The sequence below is a fragment of the Mytilus galloprovincialis genome, chromosome 13 (genome assembly GCF_965363235.1).
Source record: "Mytilus galloprovincialis chromosome 13, xbMytGall1.hap1.1, whole genome shotgun sequence".
Taxonomy (NCBI): Eukaryota; Metazoa; Mollusca; class Bivalvia; order Mytilida; family Mytilidae; genus Mytilus; species Mytilus galloprovincialis.
This window is the reverse complement of record NC_134850.1, coordinates 42,727,970-42,747,650: the sequence shown is the minus strand read 5'-3', so window position 1 is coordinate 42,747,650 and position 19,681 is coordinate 42,727,970. Positions and strand designations below refer to the sequence as shown.

At 31.4% G+C, this 19,681-nt stretch overlaps 1 protein-coding gene across 1 annotated transcript in view; it reads right to left on the bottom strand.

Moving 5' to 3' along the window:
* The window catches only part of LOC143056124 (uncharacterized), a 98,822-nt gene that overhangs the window by 7,102 nt on the left and 72,039 nt on the right, over positions 1–19,681 (bottom strand). Inside the window, exons 33-36 of the mRNA XM_076229210.1 lie at positions 15,931–16,104; positions 14,501–14,710; positions 9,756–9,798; positions 8,452–8,615 (exon numbers count right to left, since the gene is read on the bottom strand). Of these exons, the coding sequence (XP_076085325.1) occupies positions 8,452–8,615; positions 9,756–9,798; positions 14,501–14,710; positions 15,931–16,104 (591 nt within the window). The remainder of the gene's footprint in view (positions 1–8,451; positions 8,616–9,755; positions 9,799–14,500; positions 14,711–15,930; positions 16,105–19,681) is intronic.

Here is a 19,681-nt window from a genome sequence, read left to right as displayed (position 1 = left end):
AATTTGTATTCAGGGATTTTACAAAATCTCTAGCAATATTTTCAGTGATTTTATAAAATCCCTGACAATTTCAGGGATTTTCAAAGATCATTGAAACTGTTGGTGATTTTACAAAATCACTAATTATGCCAGGGATTTTACAAACAAATCCCCTGATTTTACAAATTCATGGTAACATAATGTTTACTTTACTTTTATAAATATACATTTGTTTTATCAATTACAATCAAAAATATTTACTGACAATTGCTTTCCTAATTAAATAATAGAGAGATTAATTTATGACCAAGTGTCAAAGTGGTGAAAAGATTGATTGTAAAACAAACTAATTAGTGTTTTATGACAATGGTAATTTTTCCATAAATTTAATCGGGTAATAATCCTGACAAGGTATTCATTGATATTTTGACAAAAAGAAAACACTTTTACAGTTATGCTTTTCAAATAAAAAAAAATCAATATCCAAATGATTATGTTTTCAATTAGTCCACAAATCTTAAATTCTGCTTTAGCTAAATCTCAAACAATCTGTTAAAGATTGCATACTATCGATATATAGTATGTGAAAAAGTAGTGCCATGTATTATAAATGCTATGTAATGCATTAAATTACAATTACATGTAATGCAAAAATTGCTGCTTTACACATTACATGCAATTACATGGAAAAATGGAATGCATTACCATGCATTACAATCACAAATTAGCATTACCCCATGCCTGATATTAGTTTTATTAAAGTCTATGAAGAACTGTACACGTGAGAGCACTAACAAAACTGGACAGACGGAGACTAGGTAAATCTATGTTCTCCGATCAACCAAATATAAACAAGAGATCTCACTACTACAGTACTTGCAACCTTAGGCATTACTGTTTGACGTGAACTTGACTGATCTGTGAATGATCGGTGACAGATGTTTGACTGATCAATAAATGATCAGTGATTGGTGACCCATAGAATCCGTCAGATAAGTCAAATAAGATATGTGAGTGTTACCATGACAACGGTCAGCAATCGGTCAATTGATTAATTTTATGCACAGATCGGACGGATACGTATATATTTTAAATTCTTATGTAAACAGAACTCCACATTGTTTACATTCAATGAACGCAGACCTCTACAAAGACACCTTTATTTGTTAATTTGTAATAAACTTGGTTGCAATAACAAATAAAAAAAATATAAATTACTTTTCACTCATCATATGTATTACTTCATATTCTTTTATTTCAATTTGAGCTAAATAAATAACATAAGTGCAGAATAATGATATGCTCAGAATGTTTATGTACCATTTAAGAGCGATAAAATGTTATCATTTAAAATAAGTACTCTATTTAGCAATTTCATGTCACCAGCTGATAATAATAACAAGAATGTGTCCAAAGTACACGGATTCCCCACTCGCACTATCATTTTCCATGTTCAATGGACAAAATAATTGGGTAAAAAGTATAATTAGGCATTAAAATTAGAAAGATAATATCATAAGGAACATGTGTACTAAGTTTCAAGTTGATTGGGCTTCAACTTCATCAAAAACTACCTTGACCAAAAACTTTAACCTGAAACTCGCACTTTCATTTTCTATGTTCAGTGGACCGTGAAATTGCGGTTAAAAGTTTAATTTGACTTTAAAATTAGAAAGATCATATCATAAGGAACATGTGTACTAAGTTTCAAGTTGATTGGACCTCAACTTCATCAAAAACTACCTTGACCAAAAACTTTAACCTGAAGCGGGACAGACGGACGAACGAACGGACGGACGAACGAACAGACGGACGGACGAACGGACGCACAGACCAGAAAACATAATGCCCCTCTACTATCGTAGATGGGGCATAAAAATAGTATATTACAGTAAAGATGCTTAGTCCTTTGTTTGTGTTAATTAAGACTGTTGTTTTAACTATTGTTTTAAATTGCATTGTAACATAATACAGCATTTTTTCTTTATGTTATTCCATGTAAAAGAATCATGACGTACTTTGTTCATACAACTTCATGTAGATAGGCGGAGCTTTGACTGTGGTTTAATCTGATATTTTTCATGTTAAACCATGATTGAAACTCAGCCTCTTTGTTACGCTTGATTGACAGTTTAGTGAATGCACAAGGACAAGGATTTCGATTGTTTAACAATAGGATTTCTACTTACTGGTAATTCCGTCACTGACTTCATAAATTTCATTGGGGAAAATATTTTTTCTAAAGATTTTTTTATGACAAAAAAGAGCTAGAATATTTTGTTTTAAAAATTCTCAGACCCTGAAAAAAATCAAATGGTATGTGCCTTAGAGGAGCCCCACAGGCACTTGTCTCAGAATTTATTTTCCTATATACCTTATTATAACATAATGTGATATAAAGGTATATAGGTAATTTTCTGAGACAAGTGCCTGTGAGGAACCTGAGTCGTTTAATTCAGAAAAATAACTTTTTGTCTGATGTGCCTTATTCCCAAATGATTCCATTTTCTTGTGGGTGAGCTAAGCAGTGGGATAAAACGACACTTCTTCTGGTTTTTTAAAAGTTAAAAAAAACATCAGGCCATTTTTGAACAAAACATATACATTACGCCTTACTCATTAAAATATTTAAACAAACTCATTCTGCGGATTCGTCGTTTAAATATGTTAACTTGTAAAAAGCAAGGTATATATTATACTTAATTTCTTCTTTTAATAAATTTTATTTGTAATTGTTTATTTTAAAGGCCTCAAAATAAGTCTTTTTATTTATATCAGATAAAATCAGAATTAAAAATCTTGAAACTTTTGTTTTTGTGGAATAAGAATGCAGTTATTGCTTTATTTTAATACAAATTATAAACTGCCATAAGATTTCAGTACTTTTTGTATATCAGGATTGGTTGTTTTTCATAAAATATGCTAAATTTTAGGTAAAAAATACTAAATTTTTGTACGCGTTGCTTAAAATGAAAATATTTCTTCTAATATTTGGAATAATGCAATGTCAATTACAATTTGATTTTATAAATGACTTTAGATATGTAATTTTGTATAAAATGTGAATATTTAAGGGATAAATATGCATTAACTTTTGTTTTTGTTTTTGTTGAACAAGAATGCAATTATTTCTTAATTTTCATGGAAAATATTGACCATCATGGGATTTTTGTACTTTTTATAGTTTAGGATTGGTTGTTTTTCATAAAATTAAAAGATTATCAGAGAAAATATACTGAAATGTTGTTATCGCATTGTTCGAAACTACCAAAATTATTCTTCTTTTGATAAAAAATGATGCTATTTAATTTGTAATTAGTTATTTTAAAGGCCTAAATATAAGTCTTGTTTTAGAATTTAGATATAATCAGAATTGAAATACTTAAACTTTTGTTTTATTGAAATAAGAATGCAGATATTGCTTTATTTCAATACAAATTATAAACCACCATAAGATTTCAGTACTTTTTGTACATCAGGATTGTTTGTTTTTCACAAGATATGCTGAATTTTAGGGGAAAGATACAAAAAAATTTACTCATTGCCTTAAATGCAAATATTTCTTCTCATATTTGAAATAATGCATTGTCAATTGCAATCAGTTGTTATAAATGCCTTTTGATAACTAATTTTGTAGAAAATGTGAATAATTTAGGGATAAATATGCATTAACTTTTGTTTTTGATGAACAAGAATGCAATTATTTCTTCATTTTAATGGAAATTATTGACTGCCATTGGATCTTTGTACTTTTTACAGTTTAAGATTGGTTGTTTTCATAAAATTAAAAGAATATTAGAGAAAACATACTAAAATTGTGTTTGCATTGTTTAAAATTACCAAAATTAATCTTCTTTTGATAAAAAATGATGCTATTTAATTTGAAATTAGTTATTCTAAAGGCCTCAAGATAAGCCTTGTTTTAGAATTTAGATATAATCAGAATTGAAATACTTAAACTTTTGCTTTTGTGGAATAAGAATTTAATTCAAATTATAAACTGCCATAAGATTTCAGTACTTTTTGTACATCAGGATTGGTTGTTTTTCATAAAATATGCTAAATATTAGGTAAAAGATACTTAATTTGTGTACACGTTGCCTAAAATACAAATATTTCTTCTCATATTTGAAACAATACAATGTCGTTATAAATGCCTTTTGATATGTAATTTTGAATAAAAATGTGAATAAATAAAGGATAAATATGCATATAATTTGTTTTTGTTGAATAAAAGTGCAATAATTTCTTTATTTCAATGGAAATTATTGACCGCCATTGGATTTTTAAAATTTTTATAGTTTTATTTTGGTAAAAGAATATCAGAAAAAATATACTATAATGGCACTGATTAAAATTACAGATATTTCTTATTTTTAAAAGAAAATGCTGCAGTTTTATTTGTACTTTGTTATATTGGCCTTGATTGAGATAAGTTTGTTTTTTTAAAGAATTTTAAGATTATAAGGATACAAAAATTTAAAATATTGGGAATAAAAGTGTGCATTGCATTTGCGCCAATTTTTAAAAAATCCAATCTTTCATTTGCGCCACAAGGTTATATTTCATTTGCGCCAAAAAATAAAAACTTCATTTGCACCATTTTACAGGTGATGCAGGTAATATATAATGGAAAAGTTAGATATCCATATTATATGGAAACAAACAAATTTGAGATTTTTTTATTGATAGACAATGTTCAAAGTTTAATTATCATTTTTTACAGTATAGCTAATTTTGAATGTCTTTCTTATAATACTCAAGATGTATGTGTGGATATAATTGAAACTATGCGCCACGATTATATGAACTGCTTCAAGAAAAAAAGGAAAATTTGCTACACTTTATCTTAAAGCTTTATGACTAGAGAGCGTCACAATCTATTCATATATATACTTTGAATAAGCTATGCATAATGTGTTTTTGCAAATGTTGCTGGGATCGAAGATCGATTTTTGTAGACTTCGTTTTGGGACAAAATTGACAGATGCATAAAGTATGCCGACTATGTTTTTGAAACATGTAAACCCGTGAAATAAGATATCAACCAGATTTTAACGTTTATTTAAAATTATAACAGAATTGTCAAGTTTTTACATTACTTGTCTTTTATAATGATGACTGGTTTCTGAGGAAGATGTTTCATAATGCAAACAAAAACTGTATAATTATCAAAAGTCTTTTACCTGTATTTACCTGCAAATTGGCGCAAATGAAAGGTTTAATGTTTGGCGCAAATGAAATATTGTTTGTGGCGCAAATGAAAGATTTTTTTGGCGCAAATGAAATGCCAATTGGCGCAAAAGCAAAGCACCGGAATAATACTCTAAAATTTTCAATATCTGATTATTTCATTTTATTTTCCAGAGTATTTTTGGAAAATAATAAAATTAAAATCGCGATATCAACACAGTTTTAGAACTCTCCGGTTATAAAAATATATAACCTAAATAAAAATGACAATGACCGTTCTTAATATTATTATATTCAAATTTAGGTTTTATCTGTATATTTCTTTTCATTTAAATTCATTAAACTTAATAATTAACAAGAAGTAATTGTAACAGGATGCTGTTACGAAGTCTCCCAAACAAAGCTCTCATAACTCGCCATTCATATGGTCCCATATTCATTTGATTTGATTTTTTGTCCCATACAAGAATATATATGGCTTAGGGGTGGGGATCTCCACCATTTATAAGTATTTAAACAGGAAGGGGTGGTGGTGACCCCCAGGTACTTTACGTACATTTCATTTGATTTGCTTTATTGTCCCATACAAGAATATATATGGTTTAGGGTTGATGATGTTAACCGTTTACAAGTTTTCAAACAAGAGGGGGTGGGGTGACCCCCTCAGGACTTCCCTTTTATTTCATTTCATTTGTTTTATTGTCCCCTACCAACAAATATATGGTTTAGGGGTGGGGATATTGACCGTTTACAAGTTTTCAAACAAGAGGGGGTGGGGTGACCCCCTCGAGACTTCCGTTTTATTTTATTTTATTTGTTTTATTGTCCCCTACAAGAATATATATGGTTTAGGGGTGGGGATCTGGACTGTTTACAAGATAATAGCACATTCTCAAATTGAACGGGGTAAGGGTGACCCCCAGGAACTCCCTTTTAATTTCATTTGATTAGTTTTATTGTTCCATACAAGAATATATATGGTTTAGGGGTGGGGATGTTGACCGTTTACAAGTTTTCAAACAAGAGGGGGTGGGCTGACCCCCTAAGAACTTTCCTTTTATATCATTTCATTTGTTTTTTTGTCCCCTACAAGAATATATATGGTTTAGGGGTGGGGATCTGGACCTTTTACAAGATAATAGCACATTCTCAAATTGAACGGGTTGGGAATGACCCCTGGGGACTTCCCTTTAATTTCATTTGATTTGTTTTATCGTCCCTTTCAAGAATATATATGGTTATGGGGTGAGGATGTTGACCGTTTACAAGTTTTCAAACAAGAGGGGGTGGGGTGACCCCCTCGGAATTTCCTTTTTATATCATTTCATTTGTTTTATTGTCCCCTACAAAAATATATATGGTTTAGGGGTGGGGATCTGGACCGTTTACAAGATAATAGCACATTCTCAAATTGAACGGGGTGGGAATGACCCCCGGGGACTTTCCTTTAATTTCATTTGATTTGTTTTATCGTCCCATTCAAGAATATATATGGTTTAGGGGTGGGGATCTGGACCGTTTACCACATAAAAGCATATTCTCAAATTGAAGGGGGTGGGGATGACCCCCTATGGACTCCCCCTATATTTCATGTGATTTGTTTTATTGTCCTATAATCATTTCTGAAGACTGCATGTGTCTATCACATACAGTTTTCAAGTTATATTCATTTGAAAATTTTAGAAAATAAAATCCCATAGAGTTCTATAGTAAACCCCTCCTTCCTTTCTACCTCCCAAAATACCCCTTAATAGACCCCAATGCACAAACGAAAGATTGATGGCTCACCTAGACATATAAGTCTTTGTTTGGGAGACTTAATAAAAAACAAGAATGTGTCCACAGTACACGGATGCCCCACTCACACTATCATTTTCTATGTTTAAAGGACTGTGAAATTGGAATAAATTCTCTAATTTGGCATTAAAATTAGAATGATCTTATCAAAGGGAACATGTATACTAAGTTTCAAGTTGATTGGACTTCTACTTTATCAAAAACTACCTTGACCAAAAACTTTAACCTGAAATTTGCACTATCATTTTCTATGTTCAGTGAACCGTAAAATTGGGGTAAAAACTCTAATTTGGCATTTAAATTAGAAAGATCATATCATAGGGCACATGTATACTAAGTTTCAAGTTGATTGGACTTCAACTTCATCAAAAACTACCTTGACCAAAAACTTTAACCTGAAGCCAAAAACTTTAACCTGAAATTTGCACTATCATTTTCTATGTTCAGTGAACCGTGAAATTGGGGTCAAAACTCTAATTTGGCATTTAAATTAGAAAGATCATATCATAGGGCACATGTATACTAAGTTTCAAGTTGATTGGACTTCAACTTCATCAAAAACTACCTTGACCAAAAACTTTAACCTGAAGCCAAAAACTTTAACCTGAAATTTGCACTATCATTTTCTATGTTCAGTGAACCGTAAAATTGTGGTCAAAACTCTAATTTGGCATTTAAATTAGAAAGATCATATCATAGGGCACATGTATACTAAGTTTCAAGTTGATTGGACTTCAACTTCATCAAAAACTACCTTGACCAAAAACTTTAACCTGAAATTTGCACTATCATTTTCTATGTTCAGTGAACCGTAAAATTGGGGTCAAAACTCTAATTTGGCATTTAAATTAGAAAGATCATACCATAGGGCACATGTATACTAAGTTTCAAGTTGATTGGACTTCAACTTCATCGAAAACTACCTTGACCAAAAACTTTAACCTGAAGCCAAAAACTTCAACTTCATCAAAAACTACCTTGACCAAAAACTTTAACCTGAAGCGGGACAGACGGACGAACGAACAGACGAACGAACGAACGAACGAACAGACGGACGAACGGACGCACAGACCAGAAAACATAATGCCCCTCTACTATCGTAGGTGGGGCATAAAAATGTTGATCATTGTACTTGAAGGTTTCGTATTTTACGTCGCCATTTTAATTACATTAAACGAAAATAAGATTCCGTTATTTGTATTAGTTTATCATGTGACTGAGCAGATTTCAATCCGTCAGAAAGGTTGATCGGTCCTATCGGTCCGATCCCTTCGTTCAGTCAATTACTTTTACTGTTAGTCTGACGGATTGGTGATGTGAGTTTGATGCTAACTTGACTGATCGATGACCGCTCATTGACCGCTTAAACAGTATAACGCCTAAGGTTGGAAGTACTGTATATCAAATATTTAACAAAATGAGTAATTCTAAGTTATTCTAAGTTAGCTGTTAAATGTTGATGTTAAACATATAAATACTGACCATAAATATGGAAATCAGAGCTCCATTCACATTGTCTCTTAGATAAAAGGGCCTTGTCCATTAGTATATTGCTTTCTTTAATGGGTCCAGCTGATTCATAGGATAATGTCAAATTCATGGAAATTAAGAACTGTTGTGCCTCATATAGATTCTCTATGACAAAGCTGTAGGAAAAAGAATATATTATTAAATGTATCCTGCTTTTTCTGTACTGATGCTTGTTTTTCCTTTTTCTTTATAGCATTTTTATTCCAATAGTAAAGATTATCTGCTAAAAAACAATTCCAACTTTGCCACATGTTCATGTATCAGTTCTAAGTTAGGAACTTTATAAATTAATGTCTGTTCTTAGTGTGTAGAGAATTCAATGAGAATATGACAGATCTTTTAGAATAAGCTTACTTTATTTACAATTTTTTAAGACTCCAAACAATTTGAATATTGGTATACTATATAGAAAAGTCTTTAAATGGAGATAGCAAACTTGTTCGCATGGTGTCTTCTTTTTTTTTGTTATATGTTTAAATGCTGTTTCATAAATATATTCCTCACATTTCTTTCATTCTTAGAGTACAGAGATTTGTTATTATATCATAATAAAGCATTATATTGCATACGGTGTAGCAAATTGATAGATAACCAGTCATTCATTTCCTATGAATAAATTCTGATTATTTAAATTTTTTGTTCACATGTACTATAAATATGATCATCTAAGTGTGGTTTTTTTTTTCCCCATACTTAAATTCCTACCACTACTTCTCAGGTTTGAACAATTCAATTTTTGGAGAACCATTGTTTGGCTTATCTTTTATTCAACTCTAGATTATCACTAGTCATGATTATTATTGCCTTGTATGCATTTGTATTTTGCATTAAAAAAAAACTGTGGTTAGTTTGCCCAAACCTGACTATTTTTATACATCATCATGTTTACTTTCTACACTGCTTTATTATATTCCACTCGGCCACTATATCCTACAGGGAGACAGAGAAGAAGCAGTGGTGTGTCCATGTGCCAATTGTGGAGGGTATTACAGGGTGGGTTTACTGGTTCCTCATATATTAAGAGAATAATACCAAGACTAATAAAAAGAATTATAAAAACATTCAAAATAACTCATAATTTTTGCATTTATAAAAGAGTATGGTCTTATGAAAGAAATATTGCATGGAACTTATTTCTATACCCTTAACCCTAGGGGTGTTTAATGATTGTATGATGGTCAAATGATTATACTCACTCTTATTTTTTTTAATTATGCTCTTCTGCATTTATTAGACTAAAATAAGTTGATACTTACTCCATTGTCAACAAACCAAACAGGTCCATACTTTGTACAACTCCTGTAAATTGGTAAAAAATATTGTCACTTTGACCTATATGGCAAATGAATAATCTTCACAATGTCAACTTCCAAAAAATTATGATAATTTAAAGATGATAGTACCAGTTTACTGCAAAGTAAACTAGAGGCTCTCAAGAGACTGTGTCTCTCAAGAGCCTGTGTCGCTCACCTTGGTCTATGGCCAAATCATACAGGGGTCACCCTCCAACATTGTAGACGATAATAGACCATGAAAAAATCTCTATTTTATTGATCTTGTATTACTGATCTTTTAGTCTTTTTAGTTTCTTTGACTTATTAATAGGGCTTGCCTTGCTGATCGTTTTTGAGATTTAGAGTGTTTATTTTTCTATTTTTATGAGGCTTAACAGAAAAAGGGTTCTAAAGGCAAAAATGTAGAAAAAAAATAGTAAAATTTGTCATTTATGAGCAATAACTGCTATAAAAATTTGTCTAACAGTTTTGACGTATGTATGGACAATTAGTAGAGCTCATCATTCTTAACATATTTTTTCCTTTCAGATTTTCTCCATTTTGGTCATGATGACTTATTTGTAGATCTTACATGGCTGAAAAAATTTGCCGTTTACAGTTTATCTCTATCTGTTATAATATTCAAGATAATAACCAACTGTAAAATTTCCATAAAATTACCAATTCAGAAGCAGTAACCCATCAACAGGTTTTCTGATGCGTCTGAAATTTTTTCCCTCTGTCAGATTTGCTCTAAATGTTTTAGTTTCAAAGCTATAAGCCAAAAACTGTATTTTACCCCCATGTTCTATTTTTTGCCATCACAGCCATCTTGAAGGATGGATAGAGTCATCGGATACATTTTTCAAACTAGATACCCTAAGGATGGTTTAGGCCAAGTGGAGTTTGGTTTCATTTGGCCTAGTACATGTAGTAGTTACAGAGAAGATTTTTGTAAAAGATAACGGACGACGACGACGACGATGACGATGGACGCAAAATGATAAAAAGCTCACTTAAAGGGCCAGGTCAGCTAAAAATTAGAAAATCAGCCATTTATTCGGAAAACAATTGGGCCATAAAAAAAAATCTTATATTCCTCTTTTTAATGATTTATGTAAATAATGTTACAGGGATTTTCTAAATTTAAGCATTTTGTAAAATGCCTGAATTTTCTATCTATTTATAAAAAACCTAACCTTGACAGGTTTTGTAATTAAGATACAAAATTCAACATATTGCCTGTATGATTTTAGGTAATTTGTAAAAATAGGAAATGATTGATCTAAATATGACCAAAGCAAATTCTAGCAAACAAAGCAACAAATGGTTCAGGTAAAATAAAGTTAAATATCTTTATATATACTTGAATGGCTAAATAGTACTAACAAAAACTTGCACATGGACTTAATATATATATATATTTTTTTAAATCATTAATAAAAATGAAAAAGTGGAATAATAATTAGCGTTTAGCAGCTAGATTGGTTTAATTGTTCCAAACATTGACCTCATTAAATCAGTACTCATTTGATCTTCATTTCAACCCCTTAGCTAGAGATAGCATAGGCGTGTTCAGCTATTAAAAGAAAAATAATGTTAACACTGAAAGTGAAACAAGGGTCAAGGATTTGGTGTTTGATTTGGTCCACAAAAAATCATTCTTATATCGGTAAAAACGATAAATAACATATTCTTTTTAACCTATAATATGAAATCTAAAAGACCAAGAAAAATCTAATTGAACCTATTCACTATCTATTTATATCTATATTGGTGTGTGTATCAGGTTATATGACTGTCTGCAGTCTTCGGAGGTCAACTATATGGTTAATAAGATGGCACCTAGGCTAAAATACATATGAAATGCTGATACATATTATCAAGTCTATGCATTGTAAATTTTTTATTTCCAATATGTTATGACATGGATATTCTTTTTATTATGTTATAAATCAAATATGAGAATTTGAGTAAATAGATAAACATGAATTTGACAGCTAATGCTTTAAAAGAAAATCTTTTATTTTTTTCAAATTCTTCAGAAATATAGTGCTATTGAATTATATTTTACAAGAGGCTGTCACAACGACAGCAAACCGGATTTATTAGCATTTATTTGTGTCCTGGCAATATCACAAGAACCATTATTGATGAATGGTGAAAGTGAAAATCGTCAATATCAAATTTGACCTCCATTTTGTCATCAGTATCAACATATTAGAATTTGAAAAGCTTAGATTGAATGGTTCATGAGTAAATGCAATAAAGTGAATGGAAACGCCATTTTACGATCTTTCAAGAACCATAACTCCTGAACGGTAAAAGTCAAAATCGTCATTATTGAACTTGACCTCTATTTTGTCATCAGTAACAACATATAAAAATTTCAAAAGCTTTGGTTGAATGGTTCATGAGAAAATGCACGGACACGACTGGAAACACCATTTTTCAATCTTTCAAGAACCATAACTCCTGAACGGTAAAAGTCAAAATCGTCATTATTGAACTTGACCTCCATTTTGTCATCAGTAACAACATATTAAAATTTGGGAAGCCTTGGTAGAACAGTTCATGCATAAATGCACGGACACGACTGGAAACTCCATTTTTCAATCTTTCAAGAACCATAACTCCTGAACCGTATAAGTCAAAATCGTCATTATTGAACTTGACCTTCATTTTGTCATCAGTAACAACATATTAAAATTTGGGAAGCTTTGGTAGAACAGTTCATGGGTAAATGCACAAACACGACTGGAAAAACCATTTTTTCAATCTTTCAAGAGCCATAACTCCTGAACGGTAAAAGTCAAATTGCCATTGTTGAACTTGACCTTCATTTAGTTGTCAGTAACAACATATAAAAATTTTAAAAGCTTTGGTTGAACGGTTCATGAGTTAATGCACGGACAACATTTGATTGCCGCCCGGCCGCCCGCCCTCCCGACTGCCCGGCCGCCCGCCGTACATCCCCAAATCAATAACCGACATTTTTGTCACAAAAATCCGGTTAAAAATACTCTAATTTATTGACAGCTTTTCCAAATTAAGAAAGAATGTGAATTTATACATTCTACATATCCAAACAGATTCCTCTTTATAGCATTAGTTTCAACATATCAGCCTGTGTTTGGTTGTGATGGATATATACTAGTATCTTTTTTAACTGCCTCATAGGAATTTTTAAGTCTTTACAAGCTGATGAATAAAGGCAACAGTAGATAAACGATGTTATAACCTTGAAAAGAGACCAAGAGACAAATCAAAGAAACCACAAAACAAAACCTGAGGGAATTGCATGAACTCCATAAGAAGCCAGACCAGTTACACTGACAGATAGATCTCGAGTTAGTGTTAAATGATATGCATGAATCATCAACCATAATATCCCTTTCAGCCTGTTGTATGCTTTGAAAAGCCAAAGATGTATATTAACAAGATAATGCTAATGTAACTTTAAATATTGAGTGAACACATAATTTTCATGGGTGTGCTATTTCCAAAACCTCATGTTTTTTAAACATAGAGCTGATTACATGTGCAAGATCAAGGTAACAACAAATAATTTGCAGCTGCAGTGCTAAGACAGCAGATTAAAAGCAAACAATGTTATTTAAAAAAAAACAGGGCATAATGAGTACATCAAAACCTGGCTCAGTTTTTGTGAACATTTCATTCTGTATTCAAGCTTGATACAGGTCTGAATTTGAATTGTAATTAAATATTTGACATACAATGTATTATAGGTTTCTGAATAAATGTAGTCAAAGAACTTTAAATTGGTTATTTGAATTGAATTTATATTCAATTAAAGATTTCTTGCTGTTGTGCAATACACTGTGCTGTTGCGCAATACTTAGTAAATCTGTTGTCAGACTATAAACAAATAAAGTTCAATTTCTTCTCAATGTCATATTTGAAATATATGAAAATCAATAGGGAGATAACATCACTAGCTAAAAATAATTCACCAAAGTTTCATGAGAACTGCTGAAAGCATTTTTGAGTTATTGTCCAAAAACTGGAAAATCTCCCTTTTTTAATGAAAAAAAACCATAACTCAGAAATGTAAAATCTAAAATTTAGAAAATTCTAACGGGAGCTTACATCAACATATATACACCATTCGCCAAAGTTTCATGAGAACTGCTGAAAGCATTTTTAGGTATTGTCTGAAAACTGGAAAATCCCCCCTTTTTATGAATAAAACCCTGCAACTCAGTAACATAAAATCTAAAATTTATAAAAATCGATAGGTAGCTCATGTCAATAGATATAAACAATTCATCAAAATTTCTTGCAAGTTGGTGTCAGCATTCTTGAGTTATTGTCGTAAAACTGGAAAATCCCCCCTTTTTTAATGAATAAAAAACCAAAACTTGGAAACGGTAAATCTGAAATTTATAAAAAAACGAAAGGGAGCTCACGTAAATAGATATAAACAATTCACTAAAGCTTCATGCTTATTGGTTAAAGCATTTTCAAGTTATTGTCAACATGTTGACAACGGACGGACAGACAGGGGGGCAATGGTATACCATAATACGTCCCGTAAACGGGCGTATAATAACATGAATTTCCTCATTTATATTTTCGAATATCAACATGTAATATAGCAAAATAAGTAGCACCTTATTTTTCTTTTGAAATAAGTAAATATTACATTTGGAAAAAAATTATTGAAATCTTAATGTCAAATAAACTGACCCGTAACTAGAACTTACCCCATTGGTAGTCATGGAAGGGAATTTTGAACTTCAGTTTTTCAATCCTGACAGACAGTTCAAAGTTACACGAGTCAATTTCAAGCTCTGTTTCCATTGGTGTACCAAGTAGGCCAACTTCATGACAACACCTGATAAAGCTACAGTTGGCAGGTATGTAACACTTCATCAAAGCTGATGGTAAGTTCTCCAAGTCAGAAGCAGAGCATTCTGTAATGTAAATAGTATGTATATCATTCAATTTCTACATAACAACCTTTAAAAATTCAGAAGTGACTGTTAAGTTGATGAATTGGAGCTCAAATTGACAACAATACAATCTTGAAGTTGACATTCTAAGAGTTGACATGGTAATGCAACATGGAAAACTATAAAGCAATTTTAAGTACATTACAGCGAGTTGACTGTTAGTGTTGCTCTCCACCAATTGCAACTCATTAAAAATTTTGACTATATTGCAATTTGTTTTATTAAACCAAATTGTTCAACTGGTCAGAATATTGAACAAATTGTTCAGTCAAAATGTGAAAGTGCAAGGTGATAAAATAAAATATACTTACAATCCTATAAGACTTTAGCTCCACTTTAATGATGTTGTGACAAAATTAGTTTATCAGTTTGTATAGTTATATTATATTCATTTCCATGCTGAAGAGGAACTGTTCATTTTGAATTGCTATAAAATTGTCCAAACTAAGCTTTCATATAGTTTTTCTTTCTAAAAGTATTCTATATTTATAAGAATCAGATATCATTTTAAATAAAACATCATATATTCAGTAAAACATGTGTGAAATAACAATATGCTATTGATAAGTTTTCAGGGGAGATAACCTAAAGTATTATTCTTTTGAATAAAGACTTTTTGAAAGAAAAGTTATTATCTCCCCCATGGAAACTTCCTACAAACATATATTGCAATTTTACACATATTTTACTGAATATGATATGTTTTAATTCACATAATGTCTGATTCTTATAAATATAGAATACTTTTAGAAAGAAAAACTATATGAAAGCTTAGTTTGGACAATTTAATAGCAATTCAAAATAAACAGTTCCCCTTCAGCATGGAAATGAATATAATATAACTATACAAACTGATAAACTAATTTTGTCACAACATCATTAAAGTGGAGTTAAAGCCTTATAGGATTGTAAGTATGTTTTATTTTATCACCTTGCACTTTCATGACTTGGCTGTGGTTTTCTACAGCAGTTGGTTCAAATTTCTGACCAGTTGAACAATTTGATTTTATAAAACAAATTGCAATTTGGTCAAAATTTTGAATGAGTTGCAATTGGTGGAGAGCAACACTAACAGTCAACTCACTGTAATTTTGTAATATCATTTGCTAACTTTAACAAATGTTAACCTTGATGCCTAAAGTCTCACTTCTGTCACTTTTTGCAGTTGACAAGAAACCTACCGTCTTTCCATCCATTAATAGATCCTGTGTATGGTGAATTGTAACCCTGACACGGTGTATCTGCCTGGTAAGGTCCCACGTATAGAGCCTCTGTCAGTCTGGCTATGTCTACAGGGAACAGCTGAGCATCAGATGTAATGTTCATCTCATTTCTCCAGCCAGACTCAGAAAAATCTATAAGATAGTCATTTAAGTTAATATTTTGATTCCAAATAAATGGGTCATATCTATATCAGAAATATTCTTGATGTCTTTACACCTACTGAATATTTATTTCTTTTCCCTTTTGGTTAATATAAAATTGTGAAGCTACATGGATAACTCCATAGTAACATTTTTCATGACAATATAAATTCAAAAGTTTGAACCCATTTAAGCTCTATAACAGTACGATTTTTACAGCATATAGTCTAAGGAGGGAAATATATAAGACCTATCTAATGTTGAAAACTGTCTACACAGAGATGTGCACAAAGTCTTCAATCACAATGGAGTCTTTTTTTCTTACTTGCTGAATCACTTTTAAATAGCTTTGCCTAACATAATACATGTCACTGATGATTAAAGTATTTATAACTAGTGTTTTGATTATCGCATTGTCTACCATCATAATAAATCATGCGATGTTTTGTTGTTGTATGCCATTTTAGTATAGTTGGAAAGATTTAAACTAAAGCCTCTCAAGAGCCTGTGTCGCTCATCTTGGTCTATGTGCATATTAAACAATGGACACAGAAAAATTCATGACAAAATTGTGTTTTGGTGATCATGATGTGTTTGTAGATCTTACTTTACTAAACATTCTTCTTGCTACAATTATCTCTATCTATAATGAACTTGGCCCAGTAATTACAGGGAAAAATATATTCTAAAAATTTACAAAAATTTATGAAAATTGTTAAAAAATGACTATTAAGGGCAATAACTCCTTAAGGGGTAAACTGACAATTTTGGTCATGTTCACTTATTTGTAGATCTTGCTTTGCTGAACATTATTGATGTTAACAGTATATCTCTATCTGTTATAATATTCAAGATAATAACCAAAAATTGCAAAATTTCCTTAAAATTACTAATTCTGGGGCAGCAACCCAACAACAGGTTGTCTGTTTTGTCTGAAAATTTCAGGGCAGATAGATCTTAACCTGATAAACAATTTATCCCCGACAGATTTGCTCTAAATGCTTTGGTTTTAGAGTTATAAGCCAAGATCTACATTTAACCCCTATGTTCTATTTTTAGCCATGGTGGCCATCTTGGTTGGTTGGCAGGGTCACGCCACACATTTTTAAAACTAGTTACCCCAATGATGATTGTGACCAAGTTTGGATTAATTTGGCCCAGTAGTTTCAGAGGAGAAGATTTTTGTAAATGGTTACTAAGATTTACGAAAAATGGTTAAAAATTGACTATTAAGGGCAATAACTCCTAAAGAGGTCAACTGACCATTTCGGTCGTGTTGACTTATTTGTAAATCTTACTTTGCTGAACATTATTGCTGTTTACTTTTTATCTCTATCTATAATAATATTCAAGATAATAACCAATAAAGGGCTGCGCTTTAGCGCATGATACGCCCGTTGCTCTTTTAACTTGTCCTTTATGCTTTAAATGAATTTATATGATCAACTAGAAATATATATACAAATCAAAAGGGATGTTACATTAATATATTCACCAAAGTTTCATAAAATCCCCCTTTTTTAAGTATAAAAATTTATTAAAAAAACATAAAATTTATAAAAATGGAAAGGGAGCTTATGTCAATAGATATAAACAATTTATCAAAGTTGCATAAAATTTTGTGAAAGTGTAAGTTATTGTCCCAAAATTGGAAAATCCCCCCTTTTTTAAGCATAAAAATTCATAACACGGAAATATTAAATCTGAAATTATAAAAATTGAAAGGGAGCTTACATCAATAGATATAAACAATTCACCAAAGTTTCATGGACATTGGTGAAAGCCTTTTTGAGTTATTGTCCGAAGTGTTGAAAATCCCACTTTTTTTGTGAATAAAGACCCATAAATCCAAAACTTAAAATCTGAAATTTATAAAACTTGAAAGGGAGCTTACATCAATAGATATAAACAATTCACTAAAGTTTCATGGACATTGGTGAAAGCCTTTTTGAGTTATTGTCCAAAGTGTTGAAAATCCCCCCTTTTTTTTATGAATAAAGCCCCATAATTCCGAAACTTAAAATCTGAAATTAAAAAAAAAACGAAAGGGAGCTTACGTCAATAGATATGAACAATTCACTTAAGTTTCATGGAAATTGGTGAAAGTGTTTTTGAGTTATTGTCCGAAGTGTGGACGACGGACGGACGGACGGACGGACAACGGTATACCATAATACGTCCCGTCTAAAAGACGACAGGCGTATAAAAACAGTAAAATTTCCTTAAAATTACCAATTTAGCGGCAGCAACCCAACAATGGGTTGTCCGATTCATCTGAAAATTTCAGGGCTTATAGATCTTGACCTGGTAAACAATTTTACCCCCATGTCAGATTTGCTTTAAATGCTTTGGTTTTTGAGTTATAAGCCAAAAACTGAATTTTAATCCTATGTTCTATTTTTAGCCATGGCGGCCATCTTGGTTGGTAAGCGGGGTCACCGGACACATTTTTTAAACTAGATACCCAAATGATGATTGTAGCCGAGTTTGGTTAAATTTGGCCCAGTAGTTTCAGAGAACATTTTTGTAAAAGTTAACGACGGACAACGACGACGACGATGATGACGGACGACGGACGCCAAGTGACGAGAAAAGCTCACTTGGCCCTATGGGCCAGGTGAGCTAAAAAGGGAATGGTAAAATTTATAAGGGCAAATTTTAATATTTTTTCCTAACTGTTTATTGCTACCTTAAGATCTAAACACAGAGGGAACATCTAAATCCGTGTATTTGTTCAAGCCTCATCGATTTCAAGTTTTACTCTCCACATAGCTACCTGACTTTAACACAAGATGGATTGTATGAATAACTAACAATTAAATTTACCATGTGTGCACATGCTCAGATACGTAACCAAGTTGGTTAAGATTAACCCGAATAATGCAGTTGTTTTATTCCGATTATTCCAATTATTAAGCTATGAAAGACAGTTATTATAACAATCAGTGAGAAATATTGTTATGACCTATTAATGTTCCAAAACAAGCCATCAAATTTTGATTATTTCTATGTGTTTTAGGGACGACATCAAAAGTTCAATGTAGGATAAAAAACTTAATTCACATAGTTTTTTCACATAAATAAAAGGGAAGATATTAAAATATTAAAACATGAGAAATTATATCACTAACAATAGTGATTGTCTTTTCAAGCCTAACTAATAAAATTATGCAGATGCTTAGATCATGTGTAAACATCGGTGTCAAGATATGGCACGGAAGTTATTATGAAATTGTAAAGCACAGAAAGGGATACGGTAACACTCCTGGTAACAGTTCAATGATTTTACAGCCAGCAGTATAGGACTACAGAAGACTTGACGTCTTCTTCCACCAATAAAAAAATGTCGATCTTTTGTACTTTAATGTTTGTTATTTTCCATGTTGCAATTTTAATTAAATGAAACGAAACGAAGATTCTGTAATTTGTATTAGTTTATCATGTGGTGTATATATACGTAGTAGAGTTCAATCCGTCAGAAAAGTCAATCCGTTTGATCTGTCTGATCAGTCAAATATTTGTACTACAAGTCCGACAGATTAGTGACATGAGTTTGATGCAAACTTGA